Source organism: Atractosteus spatula, chromosome 26 (assembly GCF_055471065.1).
Source record: "Atractosteus spatula isolate fAtrSpa1 chromosome 26, fAtrSpa1.hap1, whole genome shotgun sequence".
NCBI classification, from domain to species: Eukaryota; Metazoa; Chordata; class Actinopteri; order Semionotiformes; family Lepisosteidae; genus Atractosteus; species Atractosteus spatula.
In genome coordinates this window covers 1,997,505-2,019,848 of record NC_142731.1, presented here as the reverse complement: position 1 = coordinate 2,019,848, position 22,344 = coordinate 1,997,505, and the positions used below count along the sequence as shown (strand labels likewise).

General features: G+C 39.1%; 1 protein-coding gene across 4 annotated transcripts in view; it reads right to left on the bottom strand.

Annotated features, from left to right (window-relative positions):
- Window positions 1-22,344, bottom strand: part of kcnh6a (potassium voltage-gated channel, subfamily H (eag-related), member 6a) — a 77,902-nt gene that overhangs the window by 51,869 nt on the left and 3,689 nt on the right. For 2 of the 4 annotated variants that reach the window (XM_088906252.1, XM_088906253.1), the window contains exons 2-4: window positions 14,336-14,566; window positions 1,488-1,644; window positions 294-396 (exon numbers count right to left, since the gene is read on the bottom strand). In XM_088906252.1, the coding sequence (XP_088762378.1) occupies window positions 294-396; window positions 1,488-1,644; window positions 14,336-14,566 (491 nt within the window). Of the gene's footprint in view, window positions 1-293; window positions 404-1,487; window positions 1,645-14,335; window positions 14,567-22,344 lie in introns of all 4 variants that reach the window. The other 2 variants (XM_088906251.1, XM_088906256.1) reach the window with 1 other exon arrangement.

Sequence of the window (22,344 nt, the reverse complement as noted above, 5' to 3'; positions counted from 1 at the left end):
TGCTGGTGCCCAGCAATTTTTTAGTCGAAAGCTGAAAGAACCCAGGTCAGCTAATCCCAGCTCTAGCCCAGCGATGCCCTGCCAATTAAGTTGTGCTACTCAGGCAATATCGGACACAGAGGGGAAAAAAGCCACTTTTATCCTTTAATTTCAATCATGAATCTCAGGGGAAAGTCTCCACAGGTCTGGGAAATGAAAATCCCAGTGGCAGCTTGTTTTCATTCCTAATTACTGGTTCTCAAGGGATACACACTCCATGATGGTTCTGGCAAGCACATGAAGACACCACTCACATGCAGATAGTCCACCACCACGCCCTCAAACTGGTCCTTGGAGATGGAGGGACCATGCAGCGTGATGGTTCGCAGAGATGGAAGCTTCAGTCGTAGACGCTGGCTCTGCCCTGCAGAGGGGAGTGACTGTGATACACCACATTGGCCTACAGTCTACACATATGGTAGACGATTCAATTATAGTAGACAGGCAAACGTACAGAGCAGAGGGAACATTTTAAAATGGAAAAGCACTGGAAATAAATAAATAAAAAGAATACAGTTCAAGAAGGTAGCTGCATCACCATGCGTAGGCTACAAAGGAACGAGTAAAGGTTTATTCCATGCTGAAAAGAGAAGAGAAGAAGGTTCCTATAAAGAATATATATGGCTATAATGTCTCATACATTTTACATTATATTATCAATGAAAAATTATTATTTTAAATGCACAAAAATTAATTTAAATATGGTTTGTGACAGATGCTTTCTTGTCTGATGGGACATTAAAATATTAGACAGCAGGCTTGGGGCATCAAGGTATTTTGCCAACAAGCTGATGAGATTACCTGAAATGCCACAACTTCAGGGAGAAATTCTTTAAACACAGCACTTAAAGGTGGACGCTAACACTTATTAAACATTGTGTGCAGTGCGCATCCAACATCCAAGTTGGTGGTTAAAAGCATAGCATAGAAGTTTATGTATTTTACAGAACATTAGGTATGTGACAGATAGAACTGATGGCAGTTGAGTTTATTGCAGTATATCTAGACCAAGTAAATCCAATGAGAATTTCATGTTTCAGACCTCACTTACACTATGTCATCAGACCGCTATTGCTGGTATTCCCAAGTGAGTGTTGCACAAGCCTCTGGGATTTCATTGGCTAAATCAGACAATATTTCCTTACCTTGCTTAATATTTCCTTTGGTTTGATGGATATGTGTATTTTTTTCTTATTAGAGGTGGACACTGAACTCTGCTATAGGCATGTTGCATGCTGGTCTGGTAGGGTGATGATATATAGTTCTGAGATCTCATGCATGTATTGACAGTACACATGTGATAAAGAGTAAGAGGATACATGGGCTAAAAAGACAAGTTTCATTCAGCATCGTCTAAAAACATAAGCCTATAGACGTGATGTGAGCTAGAGAACACCTGTAGGGTAGTATATACAATCCACAAACAAGTGAAAGACCTCCGAGTCAACTAACCTGCTCTGATCCAGCTCTGCGCCAGTCTCTGCCTCAGGCCACCCTTCTTCTTTGAGGTCCCCAGGATCTCCTCGAAGTTCAGTATGAACATGATGACAGCGCCCTCTTCATTCTTCACTGGGACGACGTCCACCAGGCACGGAAGACACGTGCCTGCAATGCAAGCACACGTAAAGACTCAAAGACCCCACTCACCGTCAAGTGGTCTCTTAGCGCCTTCAAACAAATACACACAAACACATTTTCTTCTTTTTTTCTGAATTTGGAATAAACGATTACTTTTTAAAACTTTACTTGGGGATACCAGGAGAACCCACTATCAACCTATGAATGAGAACCTATGGACAAGCTCATCAGATTTGCCCAGCTATTTGAGCCATTTAACTTTTGAAAAGCAGCAAATTTTTTATATTTGTGAACAATTTTGCTAAGGCCACATCCACATCACTGCAAAACTAGGGCACTACCAACAGGCAGGTAAATGGGCAATGAAAAACCACTTTATGAGCTTAATGCTCGGTGTTAATTGTAAGTTTAAGTAAACCAAAGTAGTGGGACTACTGAATTAAAATTAGAGCCGACACAGGCCCTGGTAATTGTAGCCTCGGCAACCTGCTCACCTGAGGCAGATGTTTCCATAGTGACCTAAACAAGCTTCCCCTGACCTCCATCTGTTACATCTGGTTAATTATTAAAAATTAGTGAAGGGATTATGTCCGTCGTTGGGGACAGATTTTGTCAGGGCATACATTTTAACTATGGAACACTTCTCTGAAGAACCTGTTTTCTTCTTTACCATCACTCACCGTTAAGAAACTGAGGGAAAAAGAGCATAAACTGAACATTTTTAACTCTTAATGGTCAACATTTTCCAACAGATGTTTCTGCATCCCTCAAACTTCAGAACATTTCTTTTCAGGTGTGCTACAGCACGATAAGTAGTGGTCAAAGTCACTTTCAAAACAAAGTGCCCCTTAAGCAACAAATCAAAAGCTCACAAGGATCAGAGGACATAAGTGAAATCTTAGGGAAAGTACAGGAGGCACATCTGCGATGAATTTCCAAATCCAGGAACACACTTTAAAGCACATATCCTCAGATTTTTCACAAAACGGCTGATGAAATCCTTGCGTCAATCAGATACCACCAATCACATCAGTTAGAGGGGACAAATGGTCTTTTTGTAACCTTTTCTTTTCATGTTCTTAAATTTCTGAGTACTACATAATAAAACATAAAATATTTATATTAAATATATGCGCACAACTGCAGAAAATGGCCTCGCAGCCATGTAGTTTATTTACTATTAGTTCAAAATTAAAAATATAAAAATGTCTGAAACTCAGACGTCACACTTATGGGTTGATGGCATCACTCTCGGAGACGTTTTCGCAGTAGAGCGACAGCACTTTCTTGCAACACAGTCCCACAGATTTGCATGATTCTGCATTACATGTCTTGCTGGCACTCAAACAGATCAACGTGCAGGCTCCTCACAGCCCAGAGCAGGCTCCGCACAGGAGAGCAGGTTTGGAAGGCTGTGGGGGACTGGCTGCATCTGTGATGCCGGTTTGATCATTAGTTTTATCACTAGCTAGTTAGTCCAATTACCTTATTAGACTGAACTATGTTAAGGTAGTCACTGACTGTTGTTATGTGAATCTCTACTGCACAAAACATTTTGGAATATTTTCTCTAGAAGGGGTATGTGATGTCAGATAAAAATAATTTGTCTTTTATCTGCAGTCATCTGCCATCCGCTTGAGAAGACAGTACAAGACATTATGACCACAGGGAGAGAGAACTGCACTCTAGAGTGAAATAAAACACACAGATGGTACAGGATATTAATCCTAATAAGGAAACGGAGTGGCTAGTGTTAATATTTACAGTTTTATGATGTAGTGCTTTGTAGCCCTTTAATATCTGGTACTCGCTCAGTCCAGCTCTTATTCATGCTGCCAGACGCCTATTCAAAACATAATTGCGTTTTTCTCTCAGGATCTCCCTGTGGACCTGAGAACCTGTTATTTAAATCCATGCCTGCTGAGCAACATAGCTCTCTGGGAAAAACAAATACTATGAACAAAATTATAGTTTACACCAAAATGCAACAATAAGGTACTATAATTTTGTTGAGTTTCTTCTTATTCTATATACCAGCGATTCTTAACCTTTACTGCAGCTGCACTCCTTTGATTCTCAAACTATGTTCTCACAGCCCTGATCAAAAATCCCTGAAGGAGGTTAGCTCTTTAACCGAAGATACAGTATATCATAACTATAGAATGAAAGACACATAATTCTATATTCATTTTAAATTTGCAGTAAAATTAAATATACATGAAAAAATCACAACTGTTTTTACACATATACATTTATTTTGATTTCGCAGTAAAATTAATAATATATGACAAATTGCACATATGTTTAAGTTTACATTAAAATACCTAGGAGCAATGAAACAAAGTGGTTGTGGGACTCTGTATTGGATGAAGGGGTTAGAAAATTGATGGATTTTTTTGTGAAGCAAGCTGCACAGCTGAATCACTGTTTATTCTTCTTTATTTCTCTCCCTGGTGTGGAATTAAACTCTCTTTGTTCCTTTCCAGCTCACCCACTGACGCATTTTTGAAAGATCCCTCAGGTGCTTTGCTGGAAACTGTATACGGGCAAAAATGGGTTTTCCACTCTGTTATACAGTCCATCTATGTGGAGTGACTGAGAACTTGTTGACTGATTTTTTCTCTCATCTCACCCACTGAACTCTGTAGCTCCTTCAAGGTTGTCATTGGCCTCACAATGACACTCCTCACTAATTTCCTCCTTGCCTGGCTGCTCACTTTGGATGAACAGCCTGATCTAGGCAGTATCTGGGTATGATACATGATGGGTCTGAATACTATTGTATATTGAATTTATACCGTGAACAGGACGCCAGTCCTTCGCAGTGCAATCACAGACACGGACACGCTCACATAGGCTTATTTTCCCAGAAGCCACTTATAACTACCAGAACATCATCAGACTGTGTGAGAAACACAGTGAAGTCATACAAACTCTACGCAGAAAACACCCCAGTTCTGGAACTGAACCCAGGGCCCCAGCACTGCTATAACTAACCACTGTTCCACCGTGCTGCCCAACCCACAAAATATTGCACTTCCATAGGACTACTTTTCTGCCCCTTCTGCAAGTAACACTCAGACCATGAAACTGACACAGGAAAAGCCAGAGAAGACATAAATGCTGAGAGACAGAAATGATAGATGGAGGAAGAGCAAGAGAGAGTGACCTGCACCTCTGTAGATGAGACAGCGGGCTGGCTAATCCACTCTGACAGCTCGTGTCCCCACAGAGGCAAGCCTGCTTTCTCCCTGTGCCCACAGCTCATCACACAACACCCTCCTTCTCATCATTCATTTCAGAATTTCACAACTGTGTTCTTCTTCTGTTACTTTTACTAGCTATTCCACAGCGAGCAGCACATAGCCAGCAGAGCAGATGGGGTGGTTATAAAGACCACAAAAGACATGCTTCAGATGTGCACAGCTACAATATTGAATTGTGTTTGCACCTCCAGTCTGAAGGGAAATTAGGAACAATTTAAATGCATTGTTTCACTATAACCATATGGCTCCTTCTAGCCTGAATTATTTTACATTTTAGTTTTGTTAATGCTGCTTCTATAAATACAGCCTCTGTCTTTTCTTATATCATTAAACATTCACTCAGTTTATGAAGCAGTGTGAATGAAAGATGCTTTATTAAAGTTAGGAGGTGTTTTTTTTACAGTATATGCCTTACAAGTCTGTAGCTCATAATTAATTACTAGTTAGGGTAGAGAAACAATGAAATACCTGAAGGCCACAGATTAAAACACCAGAGCTGTACACTTACAGAAATGTCATTGGGAAATGAAAACCTGGTATAAAAGGGCACCTTTAATGCTCTTTTTATTCCTGTCTGATTGCTTTATCTGATTCTAGGGCTTTCAGTTCCCAACACTGTGATACTGCTCTCATTGCTTTCCAGTTCAGCTCTCAGGTACACCACTGAATCCCTCTCTGAATAATATGATTTACTTGAACTCTTTAATTGCTTTCAGTTCTTCGGCTGAAAGGCTTAAGCTGAAATGTTAAAGACCTTCTCCGAGCTAGTACATTTTATACATGACTTTCAAACAGATGAAAAACTTTGTAGGTCAGCTGGAAAAACTGTGGAGTCCTGTAATCAGACCTGGGAACCTCTTACTTCTGTTACTGTTATCTAGTTAAGTTTGTTCCACAGGTGATATCACAGTAGGTCTATGTACCTAGAGTGCCAGGAAGCCACAGCAGCTGCATGTTAACAATCCCTCCTCTGTGTACCAATTGAATGGATCAGGGGCCCCCCAAATGGCTCAGGTTAAGACACTCACCTCGAGCAGTCTCACACACTACAGCCTGGATCATGCCACTAGCTGGCTGGAACCAGGATTCTCCGAGCACTTGTGGACAACTGCCAGGGCACTGCGATTTGTCATCCAGGAATATCTTGGCTCTGCAGGCATGCAGTGACGTCAGCGAGAGATTCAACACTATTCCGGTCGGCGCTGCCACCCCTGTGAGGCCCTGTGCATCGAGCAGCAAGTTAGCAGGAAGGCTGATGGGAGATCGGGCAAGCTGGGCAAGCCCTGTCTTTTTCACCCTGACTCTCCCTGTGCAATAGTGGGACCAACTCTGTGAGTGGAAACATGAAGAAGTGGCACACCTTAAGTGTGTGGGAATACTTGAAAAATAAAATAAATGTTTAAAAATGTAGGTCTTCAGGTGCTAGAGGTATGAACTGACCAATAACAAGTGCTGGATTATTGCCGTCCAGGACTCCAGAGCTGTAATCCATTTTCAGGTAACTTCGGGATACCCAGAACCAGTTCTTATGTACGAATTCGTTTTTAAGTTTTCCCTAAACTCTGATTAATAAACAAGTAAGTTAATCATTTTAGGTTTATTAAGCTATTAATTGTGCATAGGTACTCCCAGGCAATACAGCAAAATCATAGTCTATTACTGAAATAAATATATATGTTGAATATACAGCATTTTATTTATAATACACTGAGAGCCAACAAATGAATATTGTAATCAATAGCTTTTGTTGTGTGTTTTATCACACTTGATATATCTTATTGCCTGTGGTTACCCATTTTGTATTTTTGATACTAATATCTAATCTAATCAAGTAGCAGACATCATTCCTACTGTGTGAACAGCTAATCTTTTCTGAAAGACTGTCTAAGAAAATCAGGCCAATCAAATTTAATGATTTGATTACATTAAATGCAGCAAGAATAAAAAGAATGATAAAAAACATGGTGCAATTATTTTTGAATGTCACAAAACAGAATAGATGTGTGGTCATATAATTACCCATCATATGGATTGAGCAACAGACAGATATCAATTTAGCAATGGTGTACTGCTCACATTACACATTGAAACTTTCAGTTTTGGGGTAACAGAAACACGTCACAACGTGTGCTGCAGCCATGGGGTCATGTGGCAAACCTGCAATGAGCCCAGTGACATTAAGCCTGACATAATTAACAGACAATTGCACACCACAAGCTAAAAAAAGAAGAGATGCTTCCTTCTATTTCAGCTAGTTAGCTTCATGTTGCTATTAGCAACTTCTAAAAATATATTGGTGAGGACACTGCAGTACAGATGATACTCCCAAAACTGATTGAGCACTTTCAGTATACAGTAAATTCACAATTCTACATGCCTTCCTTCCAGCAGTGAATAACACATAAATAATGTTCAGGGCTTGTAAATGTTAAAGCTTATCCTCCCCCTTTTATTCTTCACTGAGTGCTCTTAAATAGAATCGTTATTCAGCAAAATGTCAGGGGCAGCCAACTCTGTCCTAGTGAGGAACAGCACATGTCATTTTATAATTGGATGTTTGCTCTTTGACCACTTAAACAGGTAATTTGTCCACGTGAGCAATTTAGACATCGTTTGGAGTAAAACACAAACAGCCTTCCTGTACTGAAGATGGTCACTGTGCAGTTAACTGAATATAATATCTGTTACTGAAGACTTTCTACCAGAAGGTCATGAACATGAATATACTGTACAGGTGCTTAGCAGGAGAAACAGGAAAGGTGTGCACTGTGGGACAATGACATTTTGTACACACATAACATTGCCTACAAATTATGTAACATTTAAAAAAAGATGGTTGTTGTTTTTTTAATCTGTCCAGACACATGCCGAGGAATTTTCTAAACTGGCAGGTTAAAAAGGACTCTTTTCAGTCAATTGACAAAGCTAACCCAAATATCTTCTTTAGAATCAGAGACACAAGCTTAAACTGAAGAAAACTGTACTTAGAACGGAGACAAACATCTGCTTGTGTACACAAAGGGTTTGGGAAGTCAGGTATTTGACTCAAGTATTGTCTAGGGGACAATACCTGTGCTATTACCAACCAAGCAAACCAGATGCCAAACCTCCTGTCATTTATGATGTAATGTCACGTATGATGTTAATATGGGGAACGCCAGACCAGTGTGCTTCCATTTGTGCGCCTGACTACTAATGTGCTCTTTGATGGGACAGCATTGACATCATTTTAAACTATTGGTCAACATGTTGCCTATGGTCCAAGGGAATGTTCTTGCAATTTTAACTTACAGTATTAACCACTACATAGTGCAGAGCTGTTAGTCTGAATTCACTAAGCACTGTGTACCTCCAGTAGTTTCTTTCCTTGTCAGCTCTGGGCAAAGCTTATTCATTCCATTGTTCACTTCCTTGTAATTAGCTGTCTTTACCAGAACAGTGAGTGATTGCTGAAAATACCAACCTGAGGGTACTCTCGAACACAGAATCCTTCAGCAAGCTTCTAATATCACAGATAACACAGGAAATAACAGAGGAGAGTGGATGATATAAATTGTACCTTTGAATATCAGATCACCTGGGCTCTGGCAAATTTTACTCATGCAGTTTGGAAAGATTACCTGAGAAGTGGATGTGCATACCTTTTCTATTATTTTTGTACATTCACTGACTTTTTCATTAAGGGGAATAAATAAATAATCCCCTCTTTACACAACTCTTAGTTGACTGTTTTTAAATACAATTAAAAACTGCTATGACAGATTGGATCATCAAGATTAAAAATATCCATATTTTTAAATTAGTTGTAATTGAGTTAAATAATTTAATATTGCATTTATCTCTCTAATTGCTGTATAATGATGATGATGCCAGTATTGAATCATAAATAGATTAGTGCACAGATGAAATAACGACACAGACAGCATGACCTGTGTCCTGGGTTTATGTTGCTCCTGTTTGTAAAACAGCAGATTATTTTTGCCAGTCTCTCTTCTAAATCTCATCAACAGCCATTAAAAAAACAGGACGACTTCAACTGCCAGTGATGTACAGTCAGCATCATTTTGCAGCATCGTTTTGCATAATAGAATTAGGTATATATGATTGTTTCATATGCTTATATTGATGGCCTCATGATTTACTGAACAACATAAAATATGAATGGGAAGAAACACACATGGTAAACTTAAAAAGCAAAAAAACAAGATAAAACCAGGTCCTTAAAAATATGTGTTGTGCTTGAGTAAAGGGATTATGATATATTTCCTGTTTTTTCAATGACCTTTGTTATTGTCATTGAGATCAGCACTGTATTTGTATTCAGCATCCATGGAAACCTGTAGTGTCTACATAGAAAAATAGATTCTGGTAATTATCATGGTTTCTGATGGCTTTTTCCAACGCATTGAAGAATTGGGCCTGATAAGGGGCTTCTGAGCAGACATGTGTGCTGGGAATTGGGAAACTAATGACATTTCCATTATGATATCAGCCTGTGGTCACAGCCTATGCTGTCTGGGGAATCTCCTCTTGTGAAAAGCTACATTAAAATGTGGAGATTTATCTCTCCACTGGACATGTTCATTTATAACCAGAAATTAATTCAATTCCGATTAGCCTTCAACAGCATCAATGAAACTCAGAATCAACAGTGAAAAGTTCTGACTGTACTTATTATTGGTTTCTATTTGATCAGATTTGCAATTTTTTAATCCTTTACATTTTCATTAAAACTAAAATAATTGCAGGTTTTAATTGCAAACACTGTTGGAGCATAATGAGACAAATAGAAGACATACCCTCAACTGCTATCATATCAGTCCTGGGGCGTTTGAAGAGGTTAAAAGAGGGGTTATTCACAGTTACAAAGCAAACTCTGCCCAGAATAACTAAACTATGTGCACAGGAAAACACTACATGAATTCTTCAGTTTTCCCATCTGTGAAAATAAATACCTTCTCTTTAAAAACAGAAATGCTGATTACATCAAGTTAGATAAAGGTGGTGTCACAACTCCAGCACTGTGGAGTCGCAACGTCTCACAGCCTCTTCCACCTCAGCTTTTGAACATTTATTTAAGCCATCAATCAAACTAATCATTTTCCTGCAAAGAAACAAGTAATAGGTTTATTCAATTTTGAAAAGAGAAGAAAGAAAACAATATTTCGGCAGTGGAGCCTTCTTCGGGTGTCATCCATTTCAAAACATGAAATTATTGGAAAATATAGATAAATGTCAAAGTAAAAGGTCTGTAGCAGGCAGCACTGTTGCCAAAAGGATTTCATGCTTCAGACACAAAAGGCAATTCTGTCATTTTAAACACGTGCTTCTCAGATCACAGCATAACAATCTTAGGATTTCTGCCAAGGTTTTCCTCCCATTGTTTCAGGAAATGGTTCCCACATATAGACCTCACATCCTGTATTGAAATGTTCTCAGAACTATATGCTAAATGAGCACGCAGAACAGCTAAAAACCCCTGGATTCTTAAATAGTGTAACCACAGCCCAGTGCCGTTGTCCTCCTCTTAGAAGGCATTTCCAGAGAAATCATGTGGCATAACTAATGGCACCACTTCATCGGTCCTAATTAAATCATCCTAATCACAACAAGACTCAGACAGCCGTTCAGACAGAACTGTCCCTGTTGTTATCCCATAAAAACCACGACGAGATGTTCTGACCAATCAAGGCTTGATTAATAAAGTTTAGCTTTGTCAGATACAACTATGATTCCCACTGCTTTAACTCTACTGCACCCTTTACAAAAAAAACTCCACAGAGTGTCTGGCTGCTGGCCTCTACATTAGTTTTGCAATCAGTCATTTAAGTCCCACTGAATTATTCTGCAGTTGCACAGACTGCAATATTAACTGCGAATCTCATTTCCTTGTATTTAGACGTTAGAGGTTAATTCAAGAGTCATTAGCATGATAAATCTAAGTATAAAACAAAATAATCTTGCAGCACATGTGGCAGCAAAGGGAAGGATTTACCAGTCCTAATCCCCCTGGCTGCAGTGTTTTCTGATTTTAATTCCCGTTGAGTTTCCGGACACTTAATTGAAAAAATAATAGCCTTTTATGTATTTTGATTGTATTTCACATCCATAAAGCCACAGCTTTTAACTTAAGAGCTCAGCTGAAACACAAACCATCTGGCACTTGTATCGTGAGGATTGAAAAGCAGAGCCCTGGCTAACCGACCAGTTGTGAAATGAACACACTGATGGCTTTCAAGGTTGCCTAATCAACAACAGTTAGACCCAACTGTCCAGGAACAGCTGGTTAGAATCTGAACTGTGTCTTGATCCAGCTGTGATCTGGATTCCCTGCACTGCCAGCTGTGGGTGGACACCATCATCTGGATTCCCTTGGTTCACCACACAGCAATGACCCCAGTGGCTGGCCAGGAGGCCAAGCAGCTAGGCTGTTAGTCATGCAAGTATCTTACAGTTGACTCAAACGCACCACAGAAATCTTAAACGAGCTTATGTCAAAGAGGCCCTTCTGACATGTGGCAGAGAAAATGATGATCATGAAGTTTGCATTCACTGCTTAATTAATTCCTTCTGCTAACCATAGAATAGAAAGAATAGGGCTACCAAATTACTTCTAGAAGTGTAACTACGGAGATGTGCGAGCTGGAGCTGTCTGCAATGGACAGGACTCTAGAGAACTTTATCTTTCCTCCCACTGCGAAATCAATCAGACTGGAAGGAATAAAATTGTTGCCTAATTGATTTATCACTTTGAAAAATGCAGCTTATTAAAATGCTGTCAATCATAGACTACATCCAATGGTTTTGGTATTGTTAAAGCATTCATGAATTCACGATGATGGAGTGCCCATAATGAGTTTTCCTATGAAGACACCTGCCTGCTCAATAAATAAACCCACACTACATTATCCATGGGTCTAATGCATATTTCATAAATATAAATACAGGCCACATTTAATAATTATTGGATCCTACAATGGTTGCATGCAAATCAAACTGACTTTATAAACATGGTGGCTTTAAGCAAGGTTTAGTTTATCTCTTTTAAATTCAGGTACATTTTCATGGTTGAAGTGTGCAACAGGACATGAAGGGAGCTAAAAAAAAATGAACACACGGGGAACTTGTTTTTTTTTATTCAAAAGTCAACCTCCTGTTCCCGTTCATAGTAATCCTGAAATGGGCCAGTCGAATACATAAGCAGAACTATATAACAAAAAGATTAAGAAACTCCAAATGCAACATTTGGATGTTCTTCAGTAAAATCTTCATGGCATGTTACTGTAGTGACATCGCCCTCCCTTCAAACATAGACTGTGTAAAATTCTCCCGAGACAAGACCAGTGTTATGGTGGTGCGCAGAGTTTGCCACTATCTATCTAGGGAGTGTCAGCGTGTCTGCTCTGAGCTTGCGAGTGACCATGATTGACTGTGACTGAACTTGAATTGTTTTTTCAGTTCTACACTCTAATAAACTTTCCTCTGTAGCAGTGTGACACCACCTCCATTATGTGAAAAGTCTTCACTAGAGGACAAGCCACAAGAGCCCAGCTGTCGTGACCAGCAGCCCACTCTGTCACAGTGCTGTACAGCGTGATGCTCTGTCACGGTTTCCCAGTTTAAATCTCCCCTGAGTTTTCTCTTTCCTGCATTTCAACAGTTTCACTGGCCTTTACAGTACTTTACTCTGCTTCTTCTGCAGTGAAACCTGTGTGTCAGTATTAACATTGCAATACATTGATAAGACATTTCAACTCAAATCTCCAGTTTGTATTAAGTCATTTAATAAACTATTGTCTTCTCTCATGCCATAAGGCCTCAGGAAGAAGGATGATCATTTTTTTAGCACAGATACAGTATTTATGGACTCGATCTGGAAATGAGCAACGTTAAGCCTTCTTTTGTTTCAAACAGATTCAACAAAACTATTGGGACAAAAATGGAAAACAGTGAATGTACAAACACAAAACCTTGCTTCAAGGCAGATGCCAGCGGTAAATCATGGAATCTGATTCTCTACGTTACTCAAGGATAAATGGGGTCCTGTGTTACAGTGACTTTAGATCATGGGTTCTCAAACCTGATTTCGAAGGACTCAAAAATCAGGAATTTGCTGATTTTGTTCCAACTGAGCTTTCAGTCACAGAGGCCGACTGGTCCTTTCAATTGAAGGACACATCCTTCTAACCTGCTCCTGCACGAAGTCTTTGGTTTTAAATTTACTCCGCTACAGGTATGCAACTGCAAAGGCACTTAACAAACAGAATGTCAAGCAGTGCAGTGGTCAACATTGCTGCCTTACAGTGCTGGGGCTCTGGATTCAATCCCAGATCTGGGGTGTTATCTGCATGTTGCATGTATTAGCGTGGGTTTCCCCTGGGTGTTCCAGATTCCTCTCACAACCAAAAGACATGCTGTTAAGTTAATTGGTTTCTGGGAAAAATTGGCCCTGGTGTGAGTTTCTGTGTTGGCTTGTGTGCTGTGCCCTGGGATGGACTGGTGTCCTGTCCAGGGTGTATGCTGCCTTGTGTCCATTGCATGCGATAGGCTTTGGTTCCCCTGGAAGAAGCAGTAAGAAAATGGATGGATTTCAAGCAATTCTCTCCTCTACATGCTTATCAGGTGGGTTGTGTCTTATTTGCAACTAAACAACTCTCAGTTAGGTGACCATTTAATGACATCTATACGTATGTCAGAAAGACACTGCATGTCCAGTTACTTCCATGTCACACACCTGAATGAATGTATGAGTGAATCTCAGAAACTGGTCCAGGGTTTGATATTAATTAACAAACCTATCCAACTTTTTTTGAGTCAGCCAGAGGTCATTTAGCTCAGTAATTTAGAACTTAGTTGAAAGCAAAAAGCAGAAGATACAAGGTTCCCCAAGTCCAGGGCTGAGTACTGCTGTTTTAGTTTAAAGATCGCTAGTGAGATAAAGGGATTGCTCTTATTCTTCTGATTATTTTATTTAATCTATCATCTTTTTAATGGTGTTTTTCTACTGCGTATCTCTCTAAAATTATTATGCTTTAAAAGCAAATTAAAGTGTATTATTTAAGGGAATTACATGATACCCAAATGAATGGCACTATTTTAGTCACCACGAACTACAGTAACTGTGCAAGGGGAAAGGATAGTTACTTAGACTTATTCAACACCATGTCAAAAACAAATCACTAACACATGGCCTAATGAGTAGTGCTTAAAATAAAGTGTTACAATGTCCTTATTTATTTTTTCTCAGTCATGTAGTATATCATCCTTTAAGAGCTAGTGAGTGCTAAATGATAGGCTAATATATCCCTAATCATTGCACATGAGAGTTCACGATTTGTTAAGAGCCAAGAAGTCAGAATAAATGCCAAACACATGCCTTCAACATGCCTAAGAGGTGATACTTACAATAAAGTGTCACACCAGAGAAAACTGATAAAACTGGCCTCGCTTACCCTCCTTGGCATAGTACAGGATCTCCACCTTCCTCTCCTCAGAGCCCAGCAGGGCCTGTGCCAGCTGTGCCAGGGCGCTCTTCATGGTGCCGGGCCCCACCAGGAACTGGCAGGTGCAGGGCTGCTGCATGATCTCTGCCCGAGAGAAGCCAAACATCTGGCAGAAGCCCTCGTTGCAGTAGATGATGGCGCAGTTCTTCATCTGGGCATTCGCGATGAGGAACTTGCGGTCTGGAGAAGGACACGGAGAAGGCCGTGAGAGGGAGAGAGACAGCCTCACTGAGCTGCCAGCCTGGGAGTGCAGCGCAACACACTTCAAGCACCACATATAATACTGCAATATCCCTCTAGCTAATCCAATTGTAAATAAAATGCAACACAGTACTAAATTACTGAAATGCTGTACTACTGTAAATTTTAAATAGTTTAATACCAAACTACATTGTTTTTCTGCAGTTCTGTGTTAAATCACTCTCATTTATAAGCAGCTATAATATAACTATAAACATATTAATGTTGTGGGGCTTTACATGAACATTAGAAATGATTCAACTATTAAATTTAGTGACTTGACTACCAAAGAGATGTCCAGTCCTGACCTCAGAATGCTGAGAGCTTTCAGACTCTTATACAAACTTATCTCTTCTTAACTTAAACTGAAAGCAATCCGTTGCTTATACTGTATATTAAATATTTGCTCCACATCTTTATAAGCTGATGATTCAATGGGGATCAGCTCTCCAGGGTATAACATATCCAAACCCAGCAGGCACCTGATGGACATGACCCAGAGATATAAACAGATATCCAGGCAAATCCAATATAGCACAGACTAAATAAACATTAAACTAAAAAAAATTACTCTCAATGTTTACTAAAACTTCAACTATATCCAATGGTGTCGGCACCACTGTTGAACCACAACAAGATGACAGAATGGAAGATGGAAGATGGAAGATGACAGATAGCTTCCAAATAAATAGTTTCAATTGCCATGGACGGTTGTCATATTTTTATCCCTTCAATGGTGTTGAGGTACACTTCTCTTTTAGACACATCACATACTGTATGTCTATGCTTGCCAGGACAGGCGACAGCTACCCCTTCCCCCTTGGAAGAAACAGGTAGAAAAAGGGGGGATGGATGGAAGTTCTGTTTCTTGACAAACCTTTGCTTACAGATGGAAACAGTGCTGTCAGCAACAAGAAGCAACCAGGGTATCGATCAGTTAAAAATTTTAATATGTCCCGTGAGCGTCACTGTGTGCTCAAGTGATGACTGGAGTATCTCCTGGACAGTCTACAGTACAATACTCCAGTTCGCCCAAGCACCGGGGGATTACTGGAGAAAGAAAATAACATTTTAAAAGAGTGGAAGATTGCAGTGTCCTTGGGTGCACATGAAGGCTCATCTTGGCATCCCTGCAGGAGCAGGGATCAAGCACTGAGCCCCATGTCACACACAGAGCACAAGCGGCGCGGCAACCGAGTTCATTAATGCCGTTGCTAGGCAGCGCAGACACCGTTCCTGCCGCGCGAAGCGAAGCTGAAGCGACAGGATGGATTTTGTTTTCAGAAGGTTTCGGAGCTACTGGGCTCGTCGCTCGTTAAACACTAGGTCAAGAGGTCACTGAACACGGAAATATTATTTTTTATCAGGGACAGATGAATAATTCTGTAAACCATAGAGTATAAAGCCTTTTGACCTGCATCTCTCCTGAGGTCTTAATGAGGTATCTACAAAATCCCTGTGAATTCATTATCTTAAAATACCAGTTACCCTGTAATTTCAGAAGCACTCCTCCTTTTAAACTGAGACGAGGCATTGCTCCCCACTCTGACCTCGGAGAAACTCAGACTCTTATGCATTAATATAACCAGAGCACAGTGGCTCTGGCACCTGTCCTGAAAAGAAAAAATAATCAGCAGAGACTGATGTCCATCCTATAGGTTTGGCAGGGATGATGTGCATTTTTACCAAACCATATAATGTCTTTCAGCATCTCATCCAAAGGGCACCTCCTATAGCACAGCTTTCCCAGACACCATACTGGGGAGTTGGTTTGGAAACTCTGGCAAAGAGGGAACAGCGCCACCTACTGGTCCACCAACACTAATCACAGCAATAACCAGGCTTTCCGAGGTCCCCCATTCCATTACCAGTATGATCCCATTATAATATTTTAAAATAATTTTTAAATTGGAATTTCCTTTTCTTTTTAGCAACCATTTCTGTTTACTACGAAGTTACAAGTTGATGAGAACACACAACATCGTGTTTCAAACACCAGATTTACAGCTCCAATGGCTGCAATGAGTCACACAGGTACATGTACAGAGGCAAGCAGCAAAAACTCTGGAAGAGTATGAACCCTAATAGGGTAGCCCAGATTAAAATCTGACCTTTGAACTCTGGGGCTTTGACTCTGAATACCTTTAACAGTGCAGTCCCTCAGTAAAAAGAAAAGCCTTTTAAAAAAGTCTTGCTTTTTGCTCTAGTTGAAAAACGAAGGAGGAAAAGGGAAGCGATGCATTTGCATCAAGAGACTTGCATAAATCCACACAGCTCATAGGCAGAACTGAGATTTCTGTCTCCCTCTAAAAAACAACAAAGTGAAACTCACTGCTGTAAAATGCATCGCAGTAATGCTTGTCTCATGCATGTTTAAAATAAAGGGAAAAACATTTGATAGCAAGTAAAGAAGGAGCCACAGCAGATACCCACATTCACTGTGTTCCAGAAGTCAGTAATTAAACGTTCACAATAACACCATGAAACAACCGTGACTATGTGGGTTTTAAAAAGATCTTAATTGATTCTCATGTGTTTTTTTTTATTTCTTCACTGGAATACTAGAAGCAAAATCCTTCACACCAATTGCCACCCACAGGCATTCTGCAATGTCTACAATGAAAACAAAAACTGGCAGCTTTACTGCGGATATAGAGCAGCCCAGTATATCCTGAGTTCAGTCAGCTGTTTGAATACAATACATTAAAATGATTAATGCTACTTACTACCTGCTGTGTTGTTTTAGCACCAAATTAGAGTAATCTGAGTTACGATTATATTTTTTTTAAAAAACTATTAGGCTATTGCCAACCTGAAATATTCAATATTTTCTACATTACAGTGTACTGTAGAATGATTTACCCATTAGAATAATATGTAGTATGAATGAAAAATTACTTTAAACAGCAAATAACATTTTCAAGGATTCTTTATAAGTGTAATGTAAAGGGCTTATAAAAGGAATCAATTTTATATGTACTACCTTTATTTATCATGATCTCCTAATGATTTACATAAACTGGGATTATGGATGACAACTTTAAACCATTTGTAAATTATGTTTATGTGATTATGTGTTTGTGAAATTTAGAAGCAAAAGACATTTCTTTTTCCTGAAAAGACAAAATGTATTATAGAATGTGACTATGACACTGAAATAGAGGAATGTAACCACATTTTCAGGTTAATGTGACATTTCTCTCCCATTGCCCCCTCATACATTTGAACAACCGGTTTCAAAATGAATAAATCAATGCAAATCAATTCAGTTACCCAGGTGAAATTTTGTAAGCCATTCATCATAATGGTTTACTTATTGAATGAGAAAAATACTTGAATGCCTACAGTACCTGCATGTTGACTTCATGTTCATATACTTACTTTTTTCCGACACAGTGAATCTCTAAATTGTCTTCGGGAAAAGGTCTTTTACCTATTTGAATGCCTTTTCCTCCTAGGAGCTTGAAAACTGAAATATGAAGAGTATAGTTGTTTATTAAAAGCAAAAATACAATTTTCAAAAGCAATTAGAATGTAAGCTCTAATTGCTTCATCCTGAGCTGCAACAGAGCATGCAGACACTATTTTTAACTACCTTTGACTGTAATTAGCATGCCTGTTCTCAGGAAGATGGGAGTGGTACTGTAAGCAAAGAGAGAGAACCTACTGCTGAAACTAGCTGAGGATAAAGGATAATCATGAATATCATTTGAAAGAGTTACTCTGTAAACTGAAAACAAGTGTGTGTGTGTGTGTCTGTGTGTGCCCTGCAATAGACTGGCGTCCCATCCAGGGTGTATCCCGCCTTAGGCTCCTTGCTTGCCAGGATAGGCTCCGGCTCCCACATGTTCTAGATTTGGATTAAATGCTTAGAAAATAGATGGATGGAATTAAGAATATTGCAATGAACACTATGATGCTTATAGCCACACTATTAAATTCGTAGACTAGGCAATTTTAATTATTTTATTAAACCAAACTGACTGGTTCACTGCTCCAACAGGTGCATGGGTTTGTGGTACACAGTTGCAAATTAAAAGTCCCCATGTTTCTTTTTTATTATTTCTAGGGTTTTACTAATGCGTAGTTTAAGAATGCATGTGTCTTCAGAATCCATATCTTTGTGTTACTAAAGTATACAGGGGGGTTGTGGGCAATAACGAAAACACGAAAGATCACAAACAAGAGAAGCCAGTTGATCTATGCCGCCCAGCTACTCCTAATTTCATTATCCTAAACCCCTCATGCCATGTGTTTTTTTTTAATTTTAAGTCTTACAGCAGCAGTGTCATGCAATAAGGATTTGACTACATCAGCTGCAGCTGATGACAGATCCCAATGTCTAAAAAAAAGAAATCTGCTACGTAGACTTTAGCAAATCTGGATGTTTTGAAAATGTCTGGAAAACATACAAGGGAGTTGTACTTTCATGTAGGCTGAGGGGTCACGTGATCTCTGTGAAGAAAATACAGTTCATTAATGTGATGAATGCTCTTTATTACCTGTTATGTTGCTTGAGCAGAATAAAGTGACCTGATTAATGATGATCTGTTTTTAATCAGATATCAGGCTATTTTCAAACCGATATAAAAATATTCAATACTATTATTATAATGCAGTTTGGACTATCCTGTGAAAGAACATGATGGCATAAATAAAAAATAATATTCAAAAACAAGTAGCATTTCCAAGGTCTATTTATCACTGTAGCATAAAGCTTCAACCATTCACTCTAATATTAAATACCTTTACAGAACTTACTTGCTGCAATCCCATAATGATTTAATATGATTTGATAATTTTCCATTAAGTAAGCAGCATTAATCATTTTAATGCACTGTGTATTCTTCACAGAGAGCACTTGACCCCTCAAAGAGGGGCTTCCCACTGGTGCTCTTGTTAATTGATAACTCTGATCTTGACCTGTCACGGTGTTAGAAACGGATTTGGTTGGCTGGTCTTAACTGAAGCTAAAAAGCTGTTGGCAGTGTGTTGGGAGACTCTGTATTCTCTGCTCTGGCATAATTGGATCCTGGCCTTTCTTGATATCACTCACGTAGAGCTTTCTCCTGCTAGGTTCAGTGACAACTGCAGGAGGGGATGTTGGACACTTGGACTGCTGTGGTTACGAAAGCCAGTTTTTTCTATTGCGAAATCTAAAGGCAGTAATGGTGATATGGGCCCATTGATTCCATACCCTGATAGAGCAACAAAGCTATCAGAAATAGTAGATGAGGTAGGACCTGGGTGACATACAGTATATACACCATAGACTAGAGCAATGCTCAGTATTTAAGATAGCAATAAAGGCAGAAATAACAGACTGATAGACAACTTGAGCTAGTGGCTCTAAATGCAAGTAAGGCAACAGGTAAAAGTGAGCATCTCTTGATGAGTGTCTCCAGAAACATGTTTTTGATACTATGAAATGCTCTACCATGCTTCATAGTTTTGAGAATCATTTAATGGACAGAGGAGACCAGGAGTAATGGAACAGTTAAAGTGTGAAAAATGAAAAGAACCTCTGGAACAGGCTCGCTTGTTTTTATACATGATGTAACTATTGATAAGAGCCGCACAGTGGATTCTGATGTTTATAAAGTGATTTTATCTGTTTATTTATTGGCCAACACGCAGTACAATTTTCAAACTCCCTATTTAGGCATACATTCTTTATATTTCTATGGATTTGTTAATGCTCAGTTTAACAATGCACGTGTCTTTAGAATCCATATAATTGTGTTGCATGCACTGCTGTGCAGACAGTTAAGAAAACTTGAAATATCACAAACAAAAGTCGATCCATGCTGCCCAGCTACTCTCAGAGAGTAGCCCACGACATACAACCATGGAGTTCATCAGCAGAAAACATGAGATTTAAGTAGTGCATTTAAATCAGAAAATCAGAACAACCCAATAACATGCAAAAACTCAAAGTGGCTCAGATTATTACAAAAAGGATTTAGTGATTTCATTGGGTTGGAAACTTCTGCAATTAATGCTGAAAAAGGGATAACAATTTGCTACCCTAATATGTTAGAGGGTGTTGTACTGGACCTTTTAATAATTCTAAAAACACTTTGCTGTATCCAATAAGACTCTATCATAGCAAAATATATTGTTTCTCTTTCTGACATATCTAAACACCTAGCACACATGGTAGGAGAATTTAGCCCACATTAATTACAGAAAAAAATATTAGTTAGAGGTATCAAAGTTCTAGAGATGTGAAGTGGCCGTATGATGTTATAAACAAGCAGGCTTGTGAATACATCTCTTTTAATCCATTAGAGATATCGCTCTCAACTTTAAGACGGTTTTGTCAACAACTGCAATTTACTTGTTAATTTACTTGTAATACAGATTACATTGGAATATTACCGTACTTATTCGCTCATACAATACATTAGTCATTACAGTGACTAGTGAGCAGGAAGAGCCGCATCACGTCACAATCCTCACGAACTCTTGCAAACTCTTGCTCTCACCCATGGTGAGATCAGTGGTTTGCAGCAACATGGCCATACAGTACTTTCACAAAGTTCACGATTTTGTGCTTAATTCTGAATTTGTAACGTTTTCCGATACCATCAATTCACTTAGTTACCGACATTTAATTATCAGTCTGAGATATTTGGCACTGCAGTTCCCATTTAAAGCCTTGTGAAAAATAGAAACAATATAAAAAATAATGGAGAGCTGTCACGTGTCGTTCTGAAAGAAACTCTAAACACAGGAAAAAAACAAAGTCACAGAGGTTTCAGGTTCAAATAAAATGTACCTAAATTTATTACGAAAAAGCTGAGCTGATGCTCCCCTGAGCGATCAGAAGCCAGACCCAACAAGGGAATTCGGCCCACAACACACACACTCAGATAAGGAAGACAGACTTATACAAATCTAAATTTATCCACAAGCACAGTCACAACAAAGACATGATACAAATAATATTAGTCGTTTTTAACAAAAGTTTTGTTGTGCCATCCAGTCAGATTTAATGAACTCTACTGCTTTCAAAGCAAACCACCAGCATGAAAGACAATGAGCAGTGCAGGACGCCACAGGAGAGACTGGATTCCAGCCTGTGATTTTCTCACTCCTGCAAAGGCCCGTTTGAAACAAGCTCCATGTTAACTCCTTTGTTCTGGGCTAAAAGGATTCACATTCCTTCATCTGCCTCCTTTGAAAGCAGGAATTATTCTGCACACACTTGCACATAATGTCTCTAGAGCAGCAATATTTCCCTTTATTCCTCTTGCACCAAGATGACCAAATTTATGCACAGTGTTCCTAATAATGACTAAACACTGCACAAAGTGTAAAACTGCACTGTACAGTTTTTACATGAATTCTTCATGTTTAAATTCTAGAAGACTTAGGTTGTAAAATGGAGACCTATCCCCGAATGTACTGAGAAATCCAAGTGGTTTAACACTCATATACAGATTTTGAAAATATATGTAAACTCCAACACTCATAAGTCACTTCTCAGAGTTGTTGGAAATAATGCATTGGGAATGCTGTCTAGGCTATGTAGTGTTTAGAATGATTTGAAATCACTGTGGCCAGAGTCTGGAATTATAGTCATACAGACAGCTTGTGGGCAGGCCATGATATCCTCCTGATCCTAGCTTTAAGCAATTAAAGCACACATCATCTCTACTGTTATGAAAAGCTAATTCTATTGGTTTTATTTAGGTAGTAGTTCTTGGTAAAAC